Source organism: Cetorhinus maximus, chromosome 22 (genome assembly GCF_964194155.1).
Source record: "Cetorhinus maximus chromosome 22, sCetMax3.hap1.1, whole genome shotgun sequence".
In the NCBI taxonomy this organism is placed as follows: Eukaryota; Metazoa; Chordata; class Chondrichthyes; order Lamniformes; family Cetorhinidae; genus Cetorhinus; species Cetorhinus maximus.
In genome coordinates this window covers 10,823,361-10,849,762 of record NC_135900.1, presented here as the reverse complement: position 1 = coordinate 10,849,762, position 26,402 = coordinate 10,823,361, and the positions used below count along the sequence as shown (strand labels likewise).

The following is a 26,402-nucleotide window of genomic DNA, read 5'->3' as shown; positions in this document are numbered from 1 at the left end:
TCAAGGGCAGCCGCTAATGCTGTAAAGTGTTTCAGGTCCTGAAAGACACCATATATATATATAGAATCAGAGAAACTTACAGCACAAAAAGAGACTATTCAACCCTTCATGTCTGTGTGCACACTTTTTTTTTTGGAAAAATATACTTTATTCATAAAATATCTGGAAGAACATACCAAACCATTTCAAAATCACCATCATAAAGGTACAAAACAAAAACAATTACCTGGAAAAACTCAGCAGGTCTGGCAGCATCGGCGGAGAAGAAAAGAGTCGACGTTTCGAGTCCTCATGACCCTTGAAGGGAAGTTGAAAAGGAAGTTGGGTAGATACTAGAGGGTGAGGAATTTACAGGGTTATGGCTGGAAAAATGGGCCAGTATGACTCCCCTTTCAAAGTGTGCAGGCAGACATTGATGCACCTCCTGATACATGTTGTAAAAGTTGAACCTGATTTGTATCTTGATGATAAAAACAAAAAAACTAAATTCCTCATCCTCTAGTATCTACCCAACTTCCTTTTAAAGTTAAAAATATAATTGCAAGTCATGTACCGGTTAGAAATTTATACAGCTTAATTTACACAATCTTTTATATTTTTTAAACCCTTTCTTTGACTGGATTAGCCATTAGATGCCCAACCCATTTGCTAATCCAGTTTCTCTACGGACCTGCGAGAAATGAAACAAGTTATTGCCTTGGAATTGCTGGGAGGTCCTCCCACTGTCTGTGGTGAGACTGGTTGAAGGATTGCAATGGGGAAGTGACGACAGTCCGGACGGGGCAGAGCCCTGGCAGCGAGTGTTAAACAGCCTTACCGGCTTTAGCAAGGGGCAGAAGCAGCGCAGTGTCGATCGGCGGAGACGCGGTGCGAATTTCCAACCCCCTGCCTCCCCCCAACCCAAAAGCCGACAGGCTGAAGATGACTCCCCGGACGCTAGCGGCCAGGCTGCCGGGGAACGCTGTCAGGGAGCTGCTCCGGCTCCGGAGCCGGGGAGAGCCTCCTCCGCTCGGCCAGCTCTCCCGGTCCCGCTCGGTGTGCGGAGCGAGCTGGCGGCAGCAGCAGCAGCAGCAGCGCTGGCAGGGGCGCCGCCTCGTCGCAGCAGCCGCCGCCGCCGGGCAGAGGATATGGGCGCAGCCGGCGGCTCCTTACACCAGCAGCCCCGGGGACATGAAGAGCTACTTGTGGGAAATGTACAACGAGACCAAGAAAGTCAGTGAAGGTGAGAGCAGGGCTCCGCATTGGGAAACTAGGCAATCTCTCAGCTAGGTCTGGACGCCAATGTGGCATCTGTCTTCAGTTCACTAAGCAACCAGCCCAGCTGCAAAGATAGCTGAGCGATTCAGGCGATTGTAATTGAAAGTCTCAGCATCTTACAGCACCGAAAGAGGCCATTTGGCCCACTGTGTCTGTGATGGTTCTTTGGGAAGAGCTCAAAGACCTACATTTATATAGCGACTTTCACGACCACTGCACAGCCAATGAAACACTTTTATGTGTAGTCACATTTGTAATGGGGCCAATTTGTGCACGGCAAGCTCCCACACACAGCAGTAGGGACTAATGGCCAAATCTGGTTTTTTTTTGTGATAAAAGCAAAATGATGCCGATGCTGGAAATCTGAAACAAAAACAGAAAATGCTCCTCAGATGCTGTTAGACCTGATGCTGAGTTTTTCCAGCATTTTCTGTTTTTGTTTCTGTATTTTGTGATGTTGGATCGGTTAGGACACAGGGGATAACTTCCCAAGCCATTCTTCATGCCATTCGATCTTTTAAATCCCCGTGAAAGGGCAGACAGGACCTCGGTTTTAACAATTGATCGGAAGGATGGCTATCCTATTAATCTTACTTCCTCTGCTCTTTCCCTGTAGCACTGCAGATTTCTCCCCTCCCAAGTGTCTATCCAATGTCCTTTTTTGAATGTAACGCTAGAATCTGTTTCCTTTCAGGCAGTGTGTTCCAGATCAGAATAACTTGTCCTGACCTCCTTTTAACCTCAAAATGTTAGAATAGCCTTAGAGTGCCAGTGACATTAAATGCCAACAAAAGATGGTCATCATATTTTAAACTCTAAAAGAATGGAGGTGGCCTTCCAGCCAACTAACCATATGACAGTTGCCTTTCCATTTATAGAGAGTAAATTTGAGCCGTTTGATCCTTTTAACTGCTGACAGCAGATCAGATTTCCCATTAAGCAATATATCTCTTTAAAGGTCTTGCCTGTATTTTTTTTCCCCCAGTGTGGCTAAGCGCCAGGCAAAAAGAAAGTAGGAGTTAAAATGAAAGATAGTGATAGGAGTATATGTCATTTAGCTCCTCAATGAGATGATGGCTGATCTGTGACTAACTCCATATCCCTAATACCTTTGGTGAACAAAAATCTATCAATCTCATTTTTAAAACATAGAATTGATCTAGCATCAATTGCCATTTGTGGAAGAGAGTACCAAATGCCTACCACCCTTTGCGTGTGTGGAGAAATGTTTCCTAATTTCATTCCTGAAAGGTCTGTCTCTAATTTTTAGACTACGACCCTCTCATCTTAGACTTTCTAACCAGCTGAAATAGTTTCCCTCTATCTGTTCCCTTGTGGCGGTCTTTTTTGGTGGTGTATGGATAATGATGTGCTTTCTGATTTCACAAGTGTGCCGTCTGTGCTGGGTTGAATGCTGGTATTTTGTGTGGTCCAGGCTTCCTGCTCATTCAGGTGAATATTCAGCACTAAGCATGGTACAAGGGTTCAAAATGAGGTGCGCATTTCAGGCTAATTATGTTCAATACATAGAATTAACAGCACTGAAGCAGACCATTCAGCCCAGTGGATCCATGCAAGTGTTTATTCCTCCTTACAAACCTCCTCCCAACCTACTTCATCTAATCCTGTCAGCATAACCTTCTATTTCTTTTCCTTTAAACTCATCAATACAAATGTTGAATTTCCTTTTCTCTTGGTCCTCTGTTACTCCATGCTAAAAGTACAAGTCAGAAAGGTGTAGGTTATTCAGCCCCTCTAAGTCATCTTCACCACTCAATTGGATCAGGGCTGTTCTGTACCTAATTTCATTTGCTTGCCATATGATAGAATGTTAGTTTGAGGAAATGGGATTTTTTGTGTGGAGTATACTTTTATAGGAATTCTATCTAACAGGTCATTTATGTCCTCACCTTCACAGAACTGGTCTTTCCAGGAAGATCGAATTTTCTTAATCCAGACGGAATATTTGCCAACAATGAGGTCTGTCTCTCAGACATTGAAATTTATGGCTTTGACTATGACTACACGCTAGCCTTTTACTCCAGCAACTTACACACTCTGATCTTCAATGCTGCACGGGAAATCCTCATTCAGCAGCATAAGGTGAGTACCTGTTGCTTGGGGAATTTTTTTTTAACATATACTTGAAACCAGTTCAAGTTAGCCTTGGCGCACTGATAGCATCGACACCTCTGAGTCAGAAGATTGTGGGCTTAAGTTCCACTCCAGAGATTTGAGTGTAAAATTCAGACTGTGACTCCGAGTGCCGTACTGGGGAAACGTTGCACTGTTGGATGTGCCGTTCTTCCAAATGAGATATTAAACCGAGGCCCTGTCCTCTCAGATGGATGTGAAAGGTCATAGTGTGCTATTTTGAAGAGAAGATGGTGGCATAGTGTAATGTCACTGCACTAGTCATCCAGAGTCCCAGGCTAATGCTCTGGGGGCATGGGTTCAAATCCCACCACGGCAGGTGATGAAATTTGTATTCAATGAACAGGTCTGGAAGATAAAGCTAGTCTCAGTAATGGTGACCATAAAGCTATCGTCAATTGTTGTAAAAACCCATCTGGTTCACCTAATGCCCTTTAGGGAAGGAAATCTGCCGTCCTTACCTGGCCTGGCCTACATGTGACTCCAGACCCAGAGCAATGCGATTGACTCTTAACTGCCCTCTGAAATGGCCTAGCAAGCCACCCAGGTCTAGGAACGGGCAACCAATGCTGACCTTGCCAGCAACGCCCACATCCCTTGAAAGAATAAAGGGAAAAAAGGTTATCAGAAAATGATTTTGACACTTTTTTTAACCTCCTACCTGAACAGTTCATTCATATCATTTGGGGAGGTTATTTTGAAACAAAGCCCTGTTCTGTCACGGAGTCTTATTGCAAGCTTTTATTACAAAAGAGATGCCACTTCCTTTCATTTAGAGACTATCCACTAAGGCAGACTGGCTTAACCATTGTGTGTAGAATTCATATCGAACCAGCTTCGGAATTATTAGTTCGGGGGAAAAGAAAATTGGTACTTTTTTATGATCTTGATTGGCTTGGCATAGCCCCCGAGACTTCAAACTAATCACAATTAAATCATTGTTGCTAGAATGTGTTGCGCAAACAAAAAGCAATAGCATCACCTTGGTGATGAATGCATTGCTGAATTTCTCCGCAGGGCTTGTGCAGAACACTAAACATTGCATTTTATTTCTGAGTCGACTTGACATTTGTCCAGTGGGATGGGTTTCCCCCCCCCATTATATTATCCCCACCCTTCTAGTTTTATATTCATGGTCTCAATGTGTGGTGAAGTTAAATGAACAGTTGTTGGATTTGAAATGATAGTGGGAGCCTGTTACCAGTAGTAATAAAAATGTAACACTAAAATGCCTAGTATACGCAATTTTTGCATGTCCAGTAGATCAAGGGGCTAGAAATTTTGAACCAGCCATATAATAAATCTGATAAAACTTCTTTTCCTGTGAGGTGAGTTGTTAAGAATTGTTAATTAGTTAGCTTCAATCTCTGTAAATAATTCTTTTTCCTGCTCCATTTTACACCAGTTCTCTCCTGACTCTTGGAGGCATTCAGTGCTCACTGGATAATGGTACCCACCTCATTTGGAGACTTTTACTCCTTCCTTTATTGGCGATTTCATCAGGTAAACAGTGACCCCAGCATGTGTCCAAGAAACTGTACAGCAGCTGTTGACGGACTTGATTCATCAGCTGACGAGAAATAAGCTGACAATTTGTATCTCTGATCTCCAAGCAGGCCCTGGTCTTGATACTTGGCTAGGACTCAAGATTGACTGGTCCCAAATCTCTGACTTGCTGGGGGGGGTGCACACTGGACTATGACCTTTCTCCATTTGTGTGAATGAGTTTTCCTGACTTCCGCTTCTGTATGGTCTAGCTCCAATTTTAAGTATAAGCCCTCTTGTTCAGAATCCCTCACCACAGCAAACAGTTTTTCTCCATCTACCCTATCAAATCCTTTTTACTATCTGTAAACATCTCAATTAGATCACTCATTAGTCATATTTACTCAAGGGAATACAAGTCTAGTTTATGCAACCTGTTCTTGTAATTGAACCATTTTAGCCTGGCATTTCCTAGTGAATCTGCACGGCACCCCACCCTCCCCCGCCGAACCTCCCTTCCATGGCTGATATACCCTTCCTGAGGTGCAATGCCCAGAACTGTTGAAGAGTCATACAGACTCGAAACGTTAACTGTGTTCCTCTCCGCAGATGCTGTCAGACCTGCTGAGTTTTTCCAGGTATTTTTGTTTTTGTCCTTAGTAATTTAATAGTTCTTGTTAAATTGTTAACAATTTAAACTATTCTGTTTGAAGTCTGTGGACTGTTTAATACGCCTTGTAAGGGTTAATCTCAGAAGATGTAAAACCGCTAGACGCTTATTCCAACCTTGCCTATAAATACCAGTTCTTATTGCTGACAATAAAAATCCAACAAGTCACATCACCGTTTGTTTAAAGTTCGGAGTCTGACCCACTGCACTTTCCAATCATCAAACCTAACGTTGTCCACATGAGATTGAACAATGTGCAGCCAGACGGGTTTTATATGTAAACTGCAGCATCAAGTGGAAAAGTAAATTCTAACCTTTTGTTGAATTTGTGAAAATACAATCATTGAGCAACAACTTACAATCAAGGGCAAGGATTGCTGGAGGGGCTCGGCAGGTCTGGCAGCATCTGTGGAAAGAAAAACATGTCTTTCTCCATTTTTGTTTTTGTTTCAGATTTCCAGCATCCGCAGTATTTTGCTTTTAACTTACAATCAAAATTTGAATTACATTGTGTTTGGCAAATTTTCAAATCATGGTCTTGCCTCCCTTACAGATAACGACATGTGAATGTTCAGGAAGTAATTGGGTAAAAGTTTAGGGCCTTGTTGCATCTCAGCTCTCACACATCCGGAGAAAATGATGGGTCTGTGAAATCCTCTGGCTGGTTTGGCACTTCTCCGGAAGTTTTGTTGACACCGTGCCAGAGTTACCCCTTTGGAATTTCAAGACCATCACCTCTCCCTCGCTGCTCCGTTATCATCATCCACTATCTCTTCAATCCAGCTGGGATATAGTGCCCAATTGTGGAAGGATGTTGAGGCATCTGAGAGGGGGTGTCGAGGAGATTCTGGAGATTGGTCCCAGGGACAAGGGGGCTTCAGTTCATGTGGGAGAGACTGGAGAAGCTGGGATTGTTCTCCTTAGAGCAGAGGAGGTTAAGGCAGGTGTTCAAAATCGTGAAGGGTTTTGAATGAGGAGAAATTGTTTTCCGTGGCAGAACAGTAAGTAATGAGAGCAGACCGATTTAAGGTAATTGGTAAAAGAACCAGAGGTGGAGTGAAGAAAGGACAGTGGAAGCAGTTTCAATAATAACTTTCAAAAGGGAATTGGATAATTACTTGAAGGGAAAAAAGGGGAGTGTGACTAATTGGATAACTCTTTAAAAAGAGTCAGCAAAGACATGATGGGCTGAATGGCCTCCTTCTGTGCTGTATCATCCCATCCAATTGAATAAGGTAACTTTGTGATCCCAACCCACATCTGTCCCTTTTCGTGCCCAGGGTCCATTTTCCTGCAATGTTTCCTTTATATGAAGAGTGTTATAAAGCAGAAGCTGTTGAAATCTACTGAGTAAAAGGGTAAGTCGGAGATGAAAAGCCATTAGCCATAAAGTTCAAAGTGCAGCAGAGTTGAAAATGATTGCCTTTGAAGGGCTGGTGTTGAGGTGGGGTGTAATTTGTATTAAGTTATCCTTCTGGGGGATATGATTAAGTACTGTGTCAGGCTTAGTTACCAAGTCTACCGATCAGTGTTTTATCCAATTGTATTTATGTACCAACGGGCAGGTTGTTTGCTAAAGGATGCCACTGCCTCAAGCTTTAATATTAAAGTAAAACTCAGCCCAGTTATCTTGTACAAATTAAGAAACGTGAAAGGAAGCGTCGGATTGGGCGGAGAGTTGCATGTGAGAAAATGTAGCTTTCTGTGGGGTCGGGGGGTGGGAAACCCACCCGAAAGGATGTAAAAAATGTTAGACTCTTCCACTGTCCTGTAAGAAGAAGCAAATGGTGCCTGATGTGGTATTTATATATTAGTGACAGTGGGCTGAATGTTTGAGCCGTGCCAATGTCGGGAACAGAGATGAACGGGAACCGAAAATACTGACGCTGGCAGGTGTGCCAGTCTTCTGACCCCATTCCCGGCGCCAGCCATTTTTGCTGAGGCAGGTTTGGGGCCGGCAGAGCTGCTTCCCTGAAGAGGTGGGTAACCCATCAGGCTCAGCAAGTAGTTTGTTAACCAGGGGTAAAGAAGGCTGACTGGGATTTCTCGGTTGGCCTCCAGTTTCCAGGTGTGACGAGGGCCAGTTGGGCATCCAGCGATGGTTGGGTATGGGGGAGGTGGGGGGCGGGGATGGTGGTGATGCCAGTGCTTCAGGGACCTAGAGGCCCTCCCTGCCTGCCTGGGTATGGCTGGGTGTGAGGTGCAGCCAAAGGCAGCCCTTAGGGGGATTGCCTCCCCAATGCCACCCCCTCCCCCGCAACACCCCCTCCCAGTCGTGGCTCAGCTGCTTTTTCTGTTTCTAATTGAACTTTTAAAAAAAATTTGGTGACAGGGAGCCTTCATGTTGAAGCGTCCTTTCAGTTACTTACCCTTTACTGCAGCCTGTTGCTCCTCTCCAGCTGGAAGGCCTCTGATTGGTCCTCCAGCTTTCAGAGCCTGCCCACCACCCTTGGCTGGATAGGGAACTTGTCTCCATGCTAATTAAAGGGGCGCCCTGGCCAAAATCCCAACAAGTGACTGATTCCCCAGGGGTGTGTTCGGGCCCCATAAGCAATCCCAACTCCTTTTCCGTGCTTCCTAAGTGAAAATTCAGCCCATGGTTCTCGCCATTGGCACATCAATGTGGCGCATTGGAATACTAACCCTTGGGCGCTGATTTCCTCACACACAGCTCCTCATGTTAGGCCATCCCATACAGTGAAGGTCAATTGCTGCCTCATGGAGAAGGAGGTATGTTCAGTGGTATGGTCGCATAATTATTACGTTACTGGGCTAGTAATCCAGAGAACATGAGTTCAAATCCCACCGAGGCGGTTTGAGAACTTGAATTTTGTTTCAAAATAAATCTGGTACCAGTAAAAGTGGCCATGACGTGGTTCGTTACTGGTTTACCAGTGTCCTTAAGGAAACTGCTATCCTTACCTGGTCGGGCCTATATGTGACTCCATTCCCACATCATCGTGATTCACACGTAACTACTCTCTGCTCTTCACTTGTATCAAAGCAGTATCAGTGGTCCACCACCATCCTCTCAGGGCAATCAGGGATGTTCATCAAATGCCAATCTAGCCAGCGATGTCCACATCTGAGAATTTTTTTTTTTTTGAAAAAGTGGGTTGTTTACTTAATGTTTTGGCTGTGGGGGAGAAGGGGGTTGGGAGGAAGCATGTGAGGAGGAATAAGAAGTAAACACAGAGTAAATGGTTACTGTCATTGGATGTCAAGAGACACTCAAAAGAATAACATCGCAACTCCTCTGCTGTAGCAGTCTGTGCCCATATGCAGCAAGATCTGGACAACATTCAGGCTCGGGCTGATAAGGTGAAAGTAATATGTGTGCCACACAAATTCCAGTGAATAACCATCTGCAAAAAAAGAGAATCTAACTATCTCCCCATGGCATTCAGCGAGATTATCATTGCTAAGTTCCCCCAACCGTCAACGACCTTAGGGTCACCATTGACCAAAACTTAACTGGACCAGCTAATGGATACTGTGGTTACAAGAGCAGACCAGAGGCTGAATATCTTGTGACAAGTAACTCACCTCGTGAGTGTCCAGTGTCTTTCAATCATCCTACATGGCACAAGTCAGGAATGTGATGGAATACTCCCCATCTGCCTGAGTGAGTGCAGCACCAACAATATTCAAGGAGTTTGATTCTATCCAGGACAATGCAGCTCGCTTGGTTGGCATCCCATTTGTCACCTTAAACATCCACCTCCTCCACCATCAATGCACAGTGGCAACAGTGTGTACCATATACAGGATGCATTGTGGCAACTCGCCAAGCCTCCTTCAACAGCACTTTCCAAACTTGCGTGAACTCTTACCACCTAGAAGAACATGGGAAGCAGGTGCATGAGAACGCCACTTGCAAATTCCTCTCCAACCCACACACCATTCTGACATGGAACTATAACGCTGCTACTTCATCGCTGGGCCAAAATCGTGGAATTCCCTCCCCAATAGCACTGTGGGTGTACTTACACCACACGGACTGCAGCGGTTCAAGAAGGCAGCTCACCACCATCTGCTCAAGGGCAAGTAGAATGGCCTTGCCATTGACACCCACATCTCATGAACGAATAATAAGAAGACCATTGTTCTCTCTAATTTTTCCAATGAGTTACATCCCATGGTTCAAATACAGAACCAAGTATAAATCTGACAGCAGTGACACACCAGTTGACACAGTAAAAGTGGTAGCATTTGGATACTCTCATTATATTTCCAATGAAATAAATCTGTCTTTTATGCAAGAACTGATTGGGGTTAATGAGACCGTTTTTAATGAGGTTTATTTGATCAAGCTTTTGGCCACTGTCCCAATATGTCTATTTGGCTCAGTGTCAAATATTGTTTGTTTACACTTCTGTAAAGCACCTTGGGACATTTTACTACATTAAGGTGCCACATAAATTCAAGTTGTTGTTAGTAATCCTACAGAACCGTACTTGGTTTAAGATGATTCTGCTGCAGTTCAGTTATTAATGGGTACAAGATTGAAGCCACATGTAACTCACCTCCCAAATATCCAGGGCTGAGCTAGGCACAAGTTAGTGCGTTACTAGTGACCTTTTTATTTCATTACTTCAGCGTAGGAGAGGTTTCTGCAATGACTTAAAAAGGTAGTTTACATTAATTCGAAACACGCTTTATTACTGAATGTCTGTAGCTGCACAAAATAATTGTAGATGGGTTACTTTGTTTTACAATTTAGTCAGTCCATGCCAAGGAATATGGAGCAATGTGATGCATTTGTATAAAAGCAGCTCCAGCCTTGTCGCCTGTGTAATGTAATCCATTGCCTTAATGGAATGTGTCTGATTTATGCCTTAGTACCCAGAAGATCTGAGGAACTATGATTACAACCCCAACTTTGTGATTCGTGGACTCCATTATGATGTACAAAAGGTTAGTGCTTTTGTCAATTTTAGTGGCATCTGTGTTTCATTTCTTTCCCTCCATCACCCTTCCAAAGGCTCTGACCCTAGTCTCTGTATCATTCTGTGGGTGCCAGTGAGACCTCGCCATGTAAGCGTAGAAATTTAACATGGACAAGGGGCTCACCTGCTGAGGCAACACAGCTGGGTCCACGTCTGTTCTCTCGCAGAGTTCATGCACGGATCACTTTCCTGGCAGAGGCACTCGGGAGCAGGGATGTCGGCTCATTATTCCTTCCCTGCTTCTGGGTTGCCAATTGCAGCACACCCATTAGATTCCAGTGCAGGTTGGCAATGGAATCCATCTCTTTCTACATTGACACTGCATCGGCTGGTGCTCCTGCCCACTAGGCTATTGGAGGAGCTGCGCATCACCATGTTTCTCACTGGGAACAGATCTGGTGTATGAAGGCGTACCTTCTACTTGATTAATTGTGGAGCTGAAACATGTCCGCCAACGTGGTTGAGTCAGTGGAATGTGGGAGTAATTATTCATCATTCTTTGTTAAAGATTGTCATTTCAGAATGGGAAGGGAACTTTGGAGGATCGGCCCTATATCTATTTAACTTTATGGGTTTTTTTTTTGTCTTTGAATATGATTTTAAATGTTTTCTTTTGATAATCTGTGCATTGCATCATGGTGTGTCATTTCTGGTTCTTAGTTCTCCCAACCCTCACTGCCAGGTTGCTGATCTCCTCATTGCTATAGTGACTGTTCCAAGTGCTGGGTGAAATAGCTTCTGCTCTCAAGCCTTTATACATCAAGGATGACATCAGAGGTCACATGATTATGGCAAGCCCCATTGCACAAAGGCACTTCTCCAAACCGTGAACTGGTTAGTGCAGCCAAGCTGCTCACTAGGTACTTTTCGTTCTTTGCCCAATGATTCAAGAAAGGAAATGATCGACCAAATGATCTGCCGATGGTAATAATGAATAAAAGTCTTAGGGAGCATGACAGGGTAGATGCTGCGAGGCTGTTTTCACCACCGGCTGGAGAGCCTAGACCTGGGATCATAGTCTCAGGATTATGAGTTGGCCATTTTAGACTGAAATAAGGAGAAGTTCCCTCACTTGGAGGGTTGTGGATCATTGGATTTCTCTACCCCAGAGAGCTTTGGATGCCCCATCATTGACTGAGATTGATAGATTTTTGGACTCTTAGGGGGAACAAGGGATATGAGGAGAGGGTGGGATGTGGAGTTGAGGTAGGAGATCAGTCAAGATGTTCTTGAATGTGGTAACTGACTGGATGGCACATGCCTTCCCTGTTTCTTATGTTGCTATGAAGTGGGAGAAATCAAAATGCTCAGCTGCAATGTACAGCATTTAAAAGTAGTGAAGTGTAGGTGTTTTTCTTGGTGTGCTGAGTCCTGTTTGCAGGAACTCAGGAGATAATTTCTGGGCAAGATGAATCCCAAGGACCGAGAACCATATTAATAATGGAGCTCATTTTAAATTTTTAGTTATCTGAGTTCTTCTGAAGAATGTGCCCATTTGTCAGTGTGGGACTGCAATCATACTTGAATATAGAATATTAATGGGTGATCTGCTCGAGATGTTTAGGACGATTTAAAGGATTTGAGAGGGTAGATAAAGAGAAACTATTTCCTCTAGGAGGGAGGCTGGAACAAGCCTTGGGGTGGAACTTTACAGCCCTGTCATGGCTGTTAAATGCGGCGAGTCTCTCAAAAGTCCATTGACTTCGACAGGACCGGAAAATCCACTGGCAGGAGGGGGCTGTAAAATTCCGCCCTTAAAATTAGCACCAGGCCATTCGGGAGTGTTCTCAGGAAGCCCTTCCCCTTGAACTTTGCCTGCCCCAAAACGCTGTAAAGATTTCAAAACGTAGGCAGCTAGGTCTTTGTTAGACAAGGGTATGAAGGGAAGATTGAATCAACGTGAATAAATAGAACTTAGATACAGACCAGCGACAATCTGACTCAGCAGTGGAACAGGCTTGATGGGTTGAGTGGCTCACTCCTGTTTCTATGTACTGCTCGCTGGAACATGTCTCATGCTTCAATTATTTACTCAAAAGCGAATTTAATACTTACGCTCACAATACCAGGAAGTCACATTGATGTTTGATGAGAAACCAGAGATGAAATCAACATAATGGTATTTGCTTTAGAATCTAGATCAAAATCTTTCAGCAGCCCCTCCTTTACTTTTTATTTACTCTTTCATGGGATGTGGGTGTCGCAGGCAACATTTGTTGGCCCTAATTGCCCCTGAACTGAGGACATTGAGTCAACCACATTATTGTGGATCTGGTGTCACATGTAGGTCGGACCAGGTAAGGACGGCAGATTTCCTTCGAGTAAACCCGTTGGGTTTTTTACAACAATGTGACTAGTCTCACCTCCAGATTTTTATCAATTGAATTTAAATTTCACCAGCTGCCGTGGTGGGATTTGAACCCACATCCCCAGAGCATTAGCCTGAGCCTCTGGATTACTGGTCCAGTGACACTGCCATAACACCACCGTCTCTCCTTCCTGGAAGGACCAAGGACAGCCATCCCATTGCAAGGGTACACCTGCACCTCTCTTATTCTCTTCCAAGTCATGCACCACCCAACTCAGACATGTGTCGGCTGTTCCTTCGTGATTGGTGAGTCAAAATTGTGAAGCTCCCTGACTAACCACACTGTGGGAGTCCCTTCACCACACGGACGGCAAATGTGTTCAGGAAGGGGGTTCACCACTTTCTCTAGAGTATCTAGGGATTGGCAGTGATTGCAAGCGAAGCCCACATCCCAAGAATGAAATTTTTCTTAAGTTACCTGTTATCCCACGCATATGCTGGAATTTTCCAGTCCCCCAACCTCCTCCCCACCCCCCGCCTCCCCGCGGCAGGTTCCCTACGGCAGGTCTGGCGAGCCATTCAAATTCCCGTTCGCTTCAGTGGAACCGGGAGATCCCACCAGCAGGAGGGGCTGTAAAATCCTGCCTGTGGTCTTGGCCGTAAATTCATGTTGGTCGCAATTACCAACTGACTCCTGTGGAAGTTTGGCATTAGCATATTTGGATATATGCCAAAGCATTTTGTGTAAAATAAAATCGCTCCGATAATCACTTACATATTTTAGAATGACAATGTGTCTTTTTTTTCAATTTTTTAGGGGATAGTGATGAAGATTGATGCCTTTCATTACATTCAGTTAGGAACCATATACAGGTATTATATCGATTAGAATTGTTTACTTTCTCTCTCGCTCGATTTGACACTGGTTAAGATAAGTGGACCTTGTCTAGATGATCTGGAAGTCATACCTTTTCTGTCCTTGCAGCATTTCATGATCTAAGAATTAATAGGTACCCCGACTGCACTAATCTGATTTGTGTTAAACACAATCTCACACTAAACTACCACACTTTGAGATACTAATATTAAATTCAGGCTAGGCTTTACAGACTACTGCAGATAATTTATTTATTCAGTATTAAACACATTAATTTTTCTGTGCTGATTAAGCCTGTAGTCAGTGCTAATCCCCAAGATGTTGAGGGTGGGAGATATTCGCCAATGGTGACTATCTCTTTATGTGTACTTGAAGTACTTAATTAAACAATGTCCTTCACATAGTGTGTCTTAATAATATAATTAACATACCATTATCAGCACACTCACTCAGTTCGTGGGTTCCAGCCCCACTCCAGAGTACGTTATCCAGGCTGACACTTCAAATCAGTACTGAGAGAGCATTGATGGACAGAGGTGCCTTCTTTCAGATGAGTGGTCCCCATCCTGTGGACATTAAAAGTCCCCCGGTACTATTCAAAGAAGAGCCGGTGGAGATCCCCCAGTATCCTGGCCAGCATTTATTTCTCAAACAAAACGGATTCACTGGTTGTTTACCTCGTTGCTGTTTGTGGGATCTTGCTGTGCGCAGAATTGTCTGCCACATTTCCCTAAAATACAACAACGACTACACGTCGTTGGTGAAATTCATCACTGCCTCCAGTGTGCCAGATCAGCCTTCAGACAGCTGAGGAAAAGAGTATTTGAGGATCTCAAACTTGTGATTAAGGCCATGGTTTATTGGGCAGCAGTAATCCCTGAGTTCCTATATGCTTCAGAGACTTGGACAACCTACAGCAGGCACCTCAAAACACTGGGGAAGTACCACCAGCAATGCCTTCGCAAGATCCTCCAAACCCAGTGGCAGAAAGATGGTTCAACAGCAGCGTCCTCTCCCAAGCCAACTTGCCCAACATTGAGGTGCTAATTACTCATAACCAGCTCCGTATGCCTGGCACCAGATCTCTGAAGCAACTGCTCCGCTCAGAACTTAGTCGCTGGAAGAGACTCCCAGGAGGACAGCGTAAACTTTTTAGGGATGTCCTCAAAGCATCCCTGAAAAGGTCAAACGTCCCCGCTGACTCGTGGGAGCCCCTGGCTGGTGACTGACTAAAATGGAGAAGCCTCACCCAGGAAGGCACCAGGCACGTTGAAAGATTTCGTTGGGAATGTGCAGAGGGGAAGTTGAAGCATCGGAGGGAGTGCACAAACTCCAAACAACCCGCCGAGCACCAACTGCCCCACATGTGGCTGAGTCTGCAGACTACACATTAGGCTTATCAGACGTCTCCAAGCCCATCGAATCAGAGTGGATGCAAGTTGTCCCCGATCCCGAGGGACTGCCTAAGAAGCGAGAGAAGATTGTAAAATTCACTTTCAAATGCTATAGAAATACAAGCTTGTTTTTTTCTTCCCCCCCACCTCCTCCTTTCCCATTTACTCACTTTCTTTCCCTTCTTTCATCACACATTGTTAGAATTATCAGGATGGAGAGTGCTAATGCCAGTATTTGCTATTGTTGCGCTACAGTTATAATGTGCTTTATTTTATGCTGACGTTACATAGAAACTGGGAGCAGGAGTAGGTCATTTGGCCCCTTGGGTCTGCTCCGCCATTCAATATGATCATGGCTGATCCTCTATCTCAATGTCATACTCATGCTCTCTCCCCATACCCCTTGATGCTTTTAAAGTCTACAAACCTGTCTATTCCTTCCTTAAATATATTCAGTGACTTGGCCTCCACAGCCTTATGCGGTAGAGAATTTGACAGGTTCACCACCCTCTGAGTGAAGAAATTTCTCCTCATCTCAGTCCTGAATGGCCTGCCCCATACCTGTGACTGGGACCCCTTGTTCTAGAGGCCCCGCAGCCACGGGAAACATCATCCTTGCATCCAACCTCTCCAGCCCTGTCAGAATTTTATACGTGTCAGAGAGATCCTCTTTCATTCTTCTAAACTCCAGTGAATACAGGCCTAGTTGACCCAATCTCTCCTCATATGACAATCCTGTTGTCCCAGGTGAATCAGTCTGGTGAACCTTTGCTGTACTTCCTCTCTGCCAAGTATATCCTTTCTGAGGTAAGGAGACCAAAACTGCACACAGTACTCTAGGTGTGGTCTTACCAAGGCCCTGTACAGCTGCAGTAAGACATCCTTGCTCCTGGACTCAAATCCTACAATATTGACGTATTACAGTATTGACTTCAAACGGGAATTTAAACCTGAGCACATGTCCACAGATAATGCTGTAAGTAGGATGCTTTGGGGTCACTTTTCATTTCGGAAAGTCAATGAACACCAACACTTTGAACAGCACATCCATCAACCTATGTGCAAAATACACTCCCGAGTAGACTTTCATCTTTGCTACCTGATCAGTACTCTGCTGGAGTCCTTTATAGGAACCACTCATTTTACATTCTATTGAATTCGGAGGTGATTACGGAATCACATTTTGCCTTTTGGCTGCAGTCGCAATCTGTTAAAATAGATTTTTTAAGAACATAAACCCTGCGCTTACTCAAGCTAAAGTGAAAACTAGCAATGATTTCTTTCTCAAGCCTGCTTCTGAAGTTTTAAGGAATAGGTATAATTCCATCATCATCAGCTGCCTGGGTAGTAATCTTTTGGAGCCAATCATCGTCCCATTGTAGAACCGTATAGGCTGATATTTGTCCTGTTGGTGTCAGTGAGGTTGAAAAGCTAGAAACAGTGGAATCCCGAAGAGACTTGAGGGTCCAGCCACAGATATCGTTAAAATGTCATGAACAGGTACAGAAAATAATCAAAAAGGCTAATGGGAAGCTGGCCTTTATATCTAGAGGATTGGATTACAAAGAGGTAAAAGTCATACTTAAGCTATACAAAGTCCCGAGTAGACCACACCAGGAGCACTGTGAGCAGTTCTGGTTAGATCAACTTAATAGGGATATATTGGCTTTAGAAGGTGTGCAAGTTTACCAGCGTGTTACCTGAATTCCCAAGGGTTAAATTATGAGGTGAGATTACACAAACGGGAACTGTTCCCTGGAATTTAGAAATGCAATTTAGGCTGACTTGACAGAAGTTTTCAAGATATTGAGGGGAACAGATAGGGTGAATGGAGAGAAACTATTTCCTCTGTTTGGGGGTAGTCTAGTGCCCAGATTTTTATGGTTGAGATGGGTCTTGGGAGTCGGGAATTTTCCCAATTCCACAATCCTGTCTACGCCCTGGAGGAGCCCGCCCACCCTATTTTCATGTTGCGGAGTCGGGCAAGGGCTGGAGACAGGCCCACTGCCTCCCGAGGCAGGCTGGGGGCAGAAATAGGCCCAGAGATGGACGTGGGCCAGTGCTCTGTGGCCTGGTTTTGAGGTACATCTCTATGGATGAGAACATTGGCGGCTAGAAACAATAATTAAAGCAATGCGGATATGTTTTATGGCCCCAATCCTCACCCCGCTAGACCCCCCTCAAACCCACCCTTGCCCTCCTATCCCCTTCACCCATCATATCCATGCACCCCCCCATAAACCCTCCCACCCCCTCACACATGCACCCAAGTGCTCTCTTTTGGCTCTATGATAGCACGTTGCAATCCCTTCCATTGAACTGTTAAAATTAAAGAAAAATTAGCCGAATAAGCCATTGAAAAGAAACACCATTCAAAGCCCTGTCAGCTCTACCTATGGGTGACACCAGTACACCTCAGGTTGCATGATGAACTGTAAAGAAGGAAACGTCCTTTCTACCCCCAAGGCACAGCTCACGACCTCACACATCAGGTGTCAATCGGGAAGCCCTCTCGATCATGGCCGCCCCCGTGAAAAGCACGGGGGGGAAAGGGGAGTCTGCCATCTTTAAAACGGTGCCGACAACTTTAAACAACAGGCGGTCGGGGGTTTCCCACGCCGGTGAAAATAACCGGCACTGGGAAAGGAGGCAGGACCTCCGGACGCCATTTTCTCCAGCCTGGCCTCCATTCCATTCCAGTCCCAATTGGGACACTAAAAATCCAGCCCTAGGACAAGGGGGCGTTGTCTAAATATGAGAGCCAAACCTTTCAGGGGTGAAATTAGAAAATCCTTCCACCCTCAAAGGGTGGTAGAGTTTGGAATTTGTTTTGGCAAATGGCAATTCCTGCAAAATCAGTTGCAATTTTAACTCTGAGTTTGATAGATTTTTGTTATCCAAAACTGTTAAGAGATATGGAGCAAGGGCAGGTATATGACACTAGGTCGCAGATCAGCCATGATCTTGCTGAATGGCAGGACAGGCTCGAGGGGCTAAATGGCCTCTTCCTGTCTGTATGTTCTTAATGGAATGAATCGGGGGTGGTTTGTACAGTGGGAGGGTGATCCACTCTGCCAGTTTACCACCCAACTGGGTGAAAGTGGAAATCTACCAAACTGCCAACCAATGCTCCCCTGCCTCCCCACCCCATCAACATAGAAACAATCCTTGAACTAATGCTGAGATCTTTCATTTTTAACAGGGGACTAAGCCCAGTTCCAGATGAACAAGTTATCGAAATGTATGAAGGAACCCATGTTCCTTTGGACCACATGAGTGACTTTTATGGCAAGGTAAATGCGTTGAAATTTTCTGCTGCTGGCCTGTTTTCTACACAGCTGCTGAGGTAGGCTGATTACAAAGAATTATCTGATCGCATAGAATGATGCAACGTAGACGGAGGCCTTTCAGCCCATCGTACATTGTGCTGGTTTAGATTTTCTTAAGAATGTTCCATTTGCATGCTAATTTTGATGGTGAAAATGTCATGGACCGTACGTAGGATTGTGTTCATGGTGGGGGCAGGCAGCAAACTGGAGTTGAGAGCACAAATAGATCAACCACGAACTTATTGAATGGTAGAGCAGACTCGAAGGGCTGAATGGCCTACTCCTGCTCCTATGTTCCTATGAAAAGGCTCCATGCAGTGGGAAGCTGTAAATGGAAGGATCACATTTTCCTTCAATGTGGAGTCTGTCCTTTCTGAGACCTCCTCCTCTAAAGTTGGCCTGATTCATTTGGTAGCACTCCCCTTGTCCATAAGTCAGGAAGTACTGGTCTTCATGTAGTTCTGATCAGAATATCATGGGTAGTAATGATCGCACTTAGAGAGGGTACGGTGGAGATTTATGAGGATGTTGCCAGGACTGGAGAATTTTGGCGATGGGGAAAGATTGGACAGGCTGGAGCTGTTTTCTTTGGTACAGAAGTGGCTAAGGAGAGGTTTAATTGAAGTATATAACATTATGAGGTGCCTAGATGGAGTATACGAGAAGGACCTATTTCCTTTAGCAGAGAGGTCAATAACTGGGGACATAGATTTAAAGTAATTGGTAGAAGCATTAGAGGAGTGTTGAGGTGAAATATATTCACCCAGAGGTAGGTGGGTGTCTGGAACTCACTGCCTGAAAAAGTGATTGGGGCAGAAACCCTCGTCACACTTACAAAGAACTTGGACGTGCGTTTGAGGCCGTAACCTATAAGACTACAGACTAAGCTGAAAACAACAAAACTTGCATTTGTATAGTGCCTTTTAATGTAGTAAAATCTTCTAATAAGGTGTAGGGCGGATGACCAAAAACTTGGCCAAAGAGGTAGGTTTCAAGGAGTGTCTTCGAGGGTAAAAAAAAAAGAGAGGTGGAAAGGTTTTGGGAGGGAGTTCCAGAGGTTAGGACCTAGACACTTGAAGGCATGGCTGCCATTGGTGGAGCGATTTAAAATCGGAGTTGCTCAAGAATTGGATGAGCACAGATATCTCGGAGGTTGTGGGACTGGAGGAGATTAGAGATGGGGAGGGGGAAGCTATGGAGGGATTTGAAAACAAGAATTTTAAAATGGAGACATTTTTGACTGAGCACCGAGGAAGTGGGATTAGATGAATCGTTCTTTTGCGACCGACGCTGACACAATAGGCGAAATGGTCTCCTTCTGTGCTACAAATTTCTACGAACCTGTAACGTTGTAGGTCCAAATCTCATTCAAGTGCTTCAGTATTTAATCGAGGTTAAAGCAGCAGTTTGATACTGAGGAATCACTGAATTGTTGAGAGATCCCATTTATTTCACTGATTGTTCAGATCGATTATAAAGATTTTATTATTAGAGGACCAGTGCCACCAAAAACACAGATTAGCAGATCATTCATCTCCTTATTGATTTTGGGACCTTGCTTGTGTACAAAATGGCTGCTGCATTTGCCAACATAACAAGAATGACTATACTTCAAAACTAGTGAGTTGCCTGTGAAGCACTTTGGAACATTTGAGATATGCTATTGGCTGGGATTTTTCGCCCCCATTGACCTTTGGTGGGATTGGACGATCCCAACGGAGGGTGGGGCTGGAAAATCTCGCCCGTTATTTCTTTAGAATCATACAGCACATACAGAAGGCTGGTTGGCCCATTGTGCCAATACTGGCTCTTTGAAAGAGTTATCCAATTCGTTTAGCAGCCCTTGCTCTTGCCCTATAGCCCTGGAAATTCTGCCTTTACTAGCCTTTATTCAATGGCTGCGTTTGCTGCCAATGCCGCACATGGCGCGGTTGTATGCATGGCCGCCATCATTATAGGGGGCAACGTGCAGCAGGATATATGTGCAGTCATCACTGGCCCTGGAGTTGTAAATATTACAGCGCCGGCAGCATCAAGTTAACGCTCATAACAATCCCTCCATCGACAGCTCACCCGAAACATCACAGACAGGGCTGGAAAGAGCAAGTGGCAAACAGGACCCACTCCGTCCGCTCACCCTCACCTCCAACCTCCAATTAAAATGACACGTCTCATTGGTGTCGTTTTTTTAGAAACTTATTAAAAGATGAAATATCGAACGAAATGTCTGGGGAGAGAGAGCGAGAGAGAAAGCAGGAGAGTTAGAGACAGGGAAATGGCCGCGCTCCGAGTGCGCATCCACTGTGGGGCTCAGGAAGCGTGGAAATTTCAGACCAGCCATTTAATTAGACCATTAGAAATGGTCCACCTGGTTAAGTATTTTTCTGGTATAAATCATTTTGGGGCTACGTGGGTAAAGAAATAAGATTCGTTATTAAAAGTTTGAAGACTGCCAGAAAGAAGCTGTCACGGTTTGAGGGTAGATTTGTGTCTCCTGAAAATGAGGTCATTCGATTCTGCGCATGCGCATAAGCACGGTCAGCGGCCATCTTGCGTTGGCAGGGGTTAGTGTTATCCAAATCGCTTTTAAAAGTTACAACCAAATCTGCTTTCATCAGCCTTACAGTGCATTCCTGATCATAACAACTCACCGTATTTAATAAACACCTCCTCACCTTCCCTCTGTTTATTTTGTCAATAATATTAAATTTTTATTCCCGACCCTGCTGCTAGTGGAAACATTTTCTCATATTTAAACTATCGAGACCTTCCTTAACTTTGAACACCTCTGTTAAATCTCACCTTAACCTTCTCTGTTCTGATGAGATCTCAAGGTGATGTCAAACCAGTGACATATAAAGATTTAGCAGAACCTCCATTTTTTTTACTCTATGCATCTATCTATAAAGTCCAGAATCCTGTGTTGTTTTTTCCTTCAAAGATTTGTGTAAGCGACCCCCTAGATCTCTCTCTTCCCGAACTTTCTTTAAAATTGTGCCATTTGGCTTAATTTGACTCTCCACGTACTTCCTTCCAAAATACCTCACTTCTTCTCTACTTTAAATTTCATCCTCCCTGTTTCTGTTTATTTCACCTGTTTGTGCCCTTCTGAAGCCTGTTACTAACCTCCTTGCCGCTTATTATATTTCTGAGTTTTGTTTCATCTGCAAACTTTGAAATTATGCCCCACCTGCTCAGGTGGTGAATATTTGTACTGAATGTAGTCATCTCCCTGCACTAACTTGCTTTCTTTCTGATTCCACTTTATGGACAAAATTCCAAACGTGTGCTGCACAATTTTAAGGAATTCTTTCTTGTGAACATTTTAAAAGCTGTTTTGAAAATATGTACTGTTCACGCCGTCCAGTGAATTTTGAATAACTTTACATTATTTTGTTTAATCAGAGTTCACATGGCTTTACAATGAAGCAATTCATGGACATTTTCTCATTACCAGAACTGACGCTGCTTTCCTGTGTCAATGACTATTTCATCAAGCAGAACATTGACTTTGAGCCAGTTTACCTCTACAAGGATGTTAAGGTAAGATGTAAGAGGCATTTTATTGCCAGTGTGATGTCCTTACTCGCTTTCCTAGCAGAGTTTTAATACTTCGATTCGGTTGACGTGCAAACTATTGAAATGGTTTGGCAACTGAAATTTTTGGCTGATGGTTCAGTGAACTGGTGGCACGACTTGAAGTTGAAAGGTCGTGAGTTCAAGTTCAAGTCTTACTTGGTCTGGGGTAGGGTGAAAGTATGGGCCCGTCCTGCAGGCGAGAAGTCTCCCTTGTCCGCTGTATAAAGTGCAGCTCGTAAATTTAAGTAGCCACTGATTGCTCCTTCCCCCACCCACCTCCACATTCTGATTTTCTGACCATTTATAAGTAAATGGGTTTGTCATTGAACTTGGCTTAGTTGAGGCTGCAGAATGGAGTGCTGTTTAATAATTCATCTTGAGGCAGAAAGGAATGACTGATAAATCCAATCTTAGGATTCAACATATTTGTATTTCTGAAAAAAAAGACATTTTTTTCTCAAACCTTTTCGCCTTGCACTCATCAGGACAATTCGCAAGAATGCCAAATGTGAAAGGGACAACAATTTGTTCTATATGAAAAGAGGGTGCTGATTGGTTAGCAAATTGATTGAGAAGAGAGTGCTGATTGGTTAGCAAGTTGATTGAGAAGAGAGTGCTGATTGGTTAGCAAGTTGATTGAGAAGAGAGTGCCGATTGGTTAGCAAGTTGACTGAGAAGAGAGTGCTGATTGGTTAGCAAGTTGATTGAGAAGAGAATGCTGATTGGTTAGCAAATTGATTGAGAAGAGAGTGCTGATTGGTTGCTCATATAGTACAAATTGTTGTCCCTTTCACATTTAATATTCTTGCGAATTGTCCTGATGAGTGCAAGACGAAAAGCTTCAACAAAAAAATCTTTTTTTCCAGCAAGACTCAAGTTCTGTACTACCAAACGACTATATTTGTTTTTAATAGCAATTGTGATGAAGATTCATATGCTTCTCAATTCATAATTAACAGGAGGTGATCCGAGATGTCCATGTTAAAGGAATATTGTATGGAGCAGTTGAACAAGACGTTGGTATGTATTTAATCAATCGCGTCGTTCAAATCATGTCAATATTTTCATGACAGACTGGTAGCATAGTGATAATGTTAAAGGATTAGTAATCCAGAGGTCTGGGCTAATGCTCTGGAGACACAAGTTCAAATCCCACAATGGCAGCTGGGGGAATTTAAGTTCAGTGAATAATTCTGGAATAACGAACTAGTCTCTTTTTAATAATGATTACTACTGGATTATCGTTAAAAACCCATCTGATTCATCAATGTCCTTCAGGGAAGGAAATCTGTCATTCTTACCTGGCCTGGGGTTGGGTGAAAGCATGCGTCCCTCCTGCTGGGTGAGAAGCCTTCCCTGTCCTCCATATAAAGTACAACTCACAAATTCAAGTATCCGCTGATTGCTCCCCCTGCGCACCTCCACATTCTGATTTTCTGACCATTATAATTAAATGTTTGGAAAAGTATTGCTGAACAAAGAGACATGCTGTTGAAGCTTTTTGTCTTGTACTCGACAGGACAGATGCAAGAATATCAAATTTCAGAGGAGCAACAATTTATACTGCATGAGAAAAGGGTACTGATTGGTTGGCAAATTGACCCTGGCTGAGGTACTACTAGAGAGCTATCGTTCCCCCACGCCTTTGTTTAATTCAAAAGAGGCACAAAGCTCAAGTTGCATACTAAGAGGGGACGATTGGGAAAGTGTGGGCTTTCTGTGGCCGAATGTCTGATTTGTGCTGCTCCTAGCAAGGCTGATTGCTGACAGCTCAGACCCTGCCCCACCTTCCCTTGGCTAGGATTGGAAGCGTCATTGGAACACTTGCCCATTGGTAATCAACACCACTGGCAGTCCAACTGCACTTCAGTGAGACAAACTTGTGTACTGAGTCAGCTTGAATCTTGCCCGATAGGGAGTCTGCTTAGACAGCCCAATAGACAGCTCTTGTGATCTTTGCAATTAAAAGCAAGCTTGCTTCCAGCTCTTCCCTCTGGATTTGACTTGTGAACCGTTTTGCATTTTGATGTGTTGCTGAAGGCACTATGCGAAGTCATAAATGTACTAGTATGTGAAAAAAAAACTTACTGGTACCTTTCTTTCACATCAGAAAAATACATATCTCATGAGGAGAAAACGAGTGCTGTGTTGGAAAGATTGATTGACAATGGCAAGAAACTTTTCCTTATTACAAACAGCCCATTTAGCTTTGTGTAAGTAACTTTCCAGATTCCATTATTGTGTGAAAAAGGTGATCTGCACTACAAGTAGAGAAATGCCTAAATGGGACAAAATTGATTACTGTGTTGGCATTAATTAAAACCCGACTTGCGACATGATTTTGATAAAGTTATAGTGCTCATGTTCCCTTTGTGATATAGTGACAAAGGAATGCAGTACATGGTTGGCAAGGATTGGCGTGACCTATTTGACATCATCATTGTACAGGCTGATAAACCAGCATTCTTCAATGACAACCGAAGGTAAGTGCAATAGGATTGAACAGGAACAGGCTCATTGTCGTGTTTTAGTGGGTGGGAGCAAAATATGCAGTTTAGTAAAGTTCAAAAATTTGTATTAAAAATTCTATTATTTTTCTGCAGGCCATTCAGGAGAGTAAACCAGAGAGATAAATTGCACTGGGACAAAATCAGCAATTTGGAGAAAGGTCAGATCTACAAACAGGTAAATCCCCTCATTTTGTCTTTAATTTTTTTACCTGTGCTTGACCCATAAGTTTCAGAAACGCTTACGGTTTCTAAGGCTGAGCATCTGATTTATCATAAAATGTGATCGGATGAATTCTAAATATGTCTTAACGTTTAAAAGTGAGTTGATGTCAGCGAAAAATCATCTCATTCTTTTGTTTTTAATCTCTCAAGTAATTGGAATCTCTGCTTTGTGTGTCAAAATTGATAACAAAGCCACTTAATCTGTTTCAAAATCAAACAGTAGGCTGTAGAAATTCTGTCAAGTATTTGACTCTGCAAACTACCCCAATTCACAGTGTAACTAGTATCAGTGCAGCCTTTCTGTAGATTTATTTTTAGATGGAAGAAGTGACAGTAGAGATAAATGGCCGGAATTTTCCAACCCCTATCACTGGTGGGATCTTCTGGTCCCGCTGATGTGAATGGAGATGTCATGAAAATATAGTCATTTTCGTAGTATTATTGTAATTTATTGCAAAGGTAGGTTAATAGTGGGGCTTGGATTAGTTTCTCTGTGTGTGGGTATTTGTGTGTGAGTTTTAATTGAATTGCAGACAGCTGGTCTGGGCGCTTTGATATATCGGAAGGGAAACTAGGTTTGAAATGCTAAATACATAAACATGGGTGAAGTTTTAGAATGTGAGGTGTGAAGAACATTTGCATTTTTAGGTAAGCCAGAGTCGTGAATTTCAAAGAGATGGTAAGGGGTTACACCTAGCCAACAGAGGCTAAGCCAAACAGTGGGCAGGATTTTCCCCATCGGCGAACAGGAGGTGGGGCCCACTCGCCAGCGCATAAAATAACGCGCGTTGATGTCGGGCGGAACTCCCCCATTTAAATATTCCGGTAGGCGGGGGCGCAGAAAAATCAGCTGTGCGCCAGCCAACCTGTCAATGGCCAATTGAGGCCATTGACAGAGTCATTTAAATAATTAATGGACCTGCCCATCCAACCTTAAGGTTGGCGAGCAGGCCAGGAGCCCTGGCGGGAATTAGAAAAAGCTTGAAACCTCATCCACGGGCGGGATGAGGTTGCATGTAGGTTTTAAAAAATTTAATTAAAGTTTTCAAAAAAGTTATGGACATGTCCCAACTCATGTGACAGTGTCACATGAGGGGACATGTCAGGGAATTTTTTTTTTCTATTTTTAATATTTTTTTATTGTAGAGACGATCTCCCTGAGACAGCACTTAGCCTCAGGGAGATGATTGCGCTCTTTCATGCGCATGCACGAAAGAGCGCGCACTCAGGTTTAGGGATTACCCCCCGCTCGCACAGGGAGCACATAGTGCTTCAGTGCGGACGTCACGCTGGGCAGGCCTTAATTGGCCTGCCCATGTAAAATTGCGCCATGTTCCCAATTGGGGGTGCCAATCAGAAGCGCGCCTGCATTTTAACTTCGTCCCCGACGGGGGGGGAAATCCTGCCCAGTGTGTTTATTTTTCCCAAAGATTACTGATAATATGAGTACTATGAAGGATTTACATTATGGAAAAAGTAAAGTTGCAAAGACATATTGGAACAATGTGATTTGCATTAATGAGGGAGAAACATGTATAAAGGAGCTAAGGTTATATGTAAGGAAAGAAGGAATTCTAAGATCTAACAAAAGTGTGAAAAGCTTCCAGCCTCTATGTACCAAGCTGCTGTCTCCTGCAACCGAAGTTAAGAGAATTCATTTTAAATATC

At 43.8% G+C, this 26,402-nt stretch overlaps 1 protein-coding gene across 1 annotated transcript in view; it reads left to right on the top strand.

The window, feature by feature from the left end:
- Window positions 1-840: 840 nt before the first annotated feature.
- Window positions 841-26,402, top strand: part of nt5dc3 (5'-nucleotidase domain containing 3) — a 35,059-nt gene continuing 9,497 nt past the window's right edge. The window contains exons 1-10 of the mRNA XM_078567773.1: window positions 841-1,222; window positions 3,176-3,360; window positions 10,409-10,483; window positions 13,641-13,696; window positions 18,297-18,387; window positions 21,829-21,966; window positions 22,962-23,022; window positions 24,113-24,215; window positions 24,384-24,485; window positions 24,606-24,687. Coding sequence (XP_078423899.1) covers window positions 922-1,222; window positions 3,176-3,360; window positions 10,409-10,483; window positions 13,641-13,696; window positions 18,297-18,387; window positions 21,829-21,966; window positions 22,962-23,022; window positions 24,113-24,215; window positions 24,384-24,485; window positions 24,606-24,687 — 1,194 coding nt within the window. The 5' untranslated portion in view covers window positions 841-921. The remainder of the gene's footprint in view (window positions 1,223-3,175; window positions 3,361-10,408; window positions 10,484-13,640; window positions 13,697-18,296; window positions 18,388-21,828; window positions 21,967-22,961; window positions 23,023-24,112; window positions 24,216-24,383; window positions 24,486-24,605; window positions 24,688-26,402) is intronic.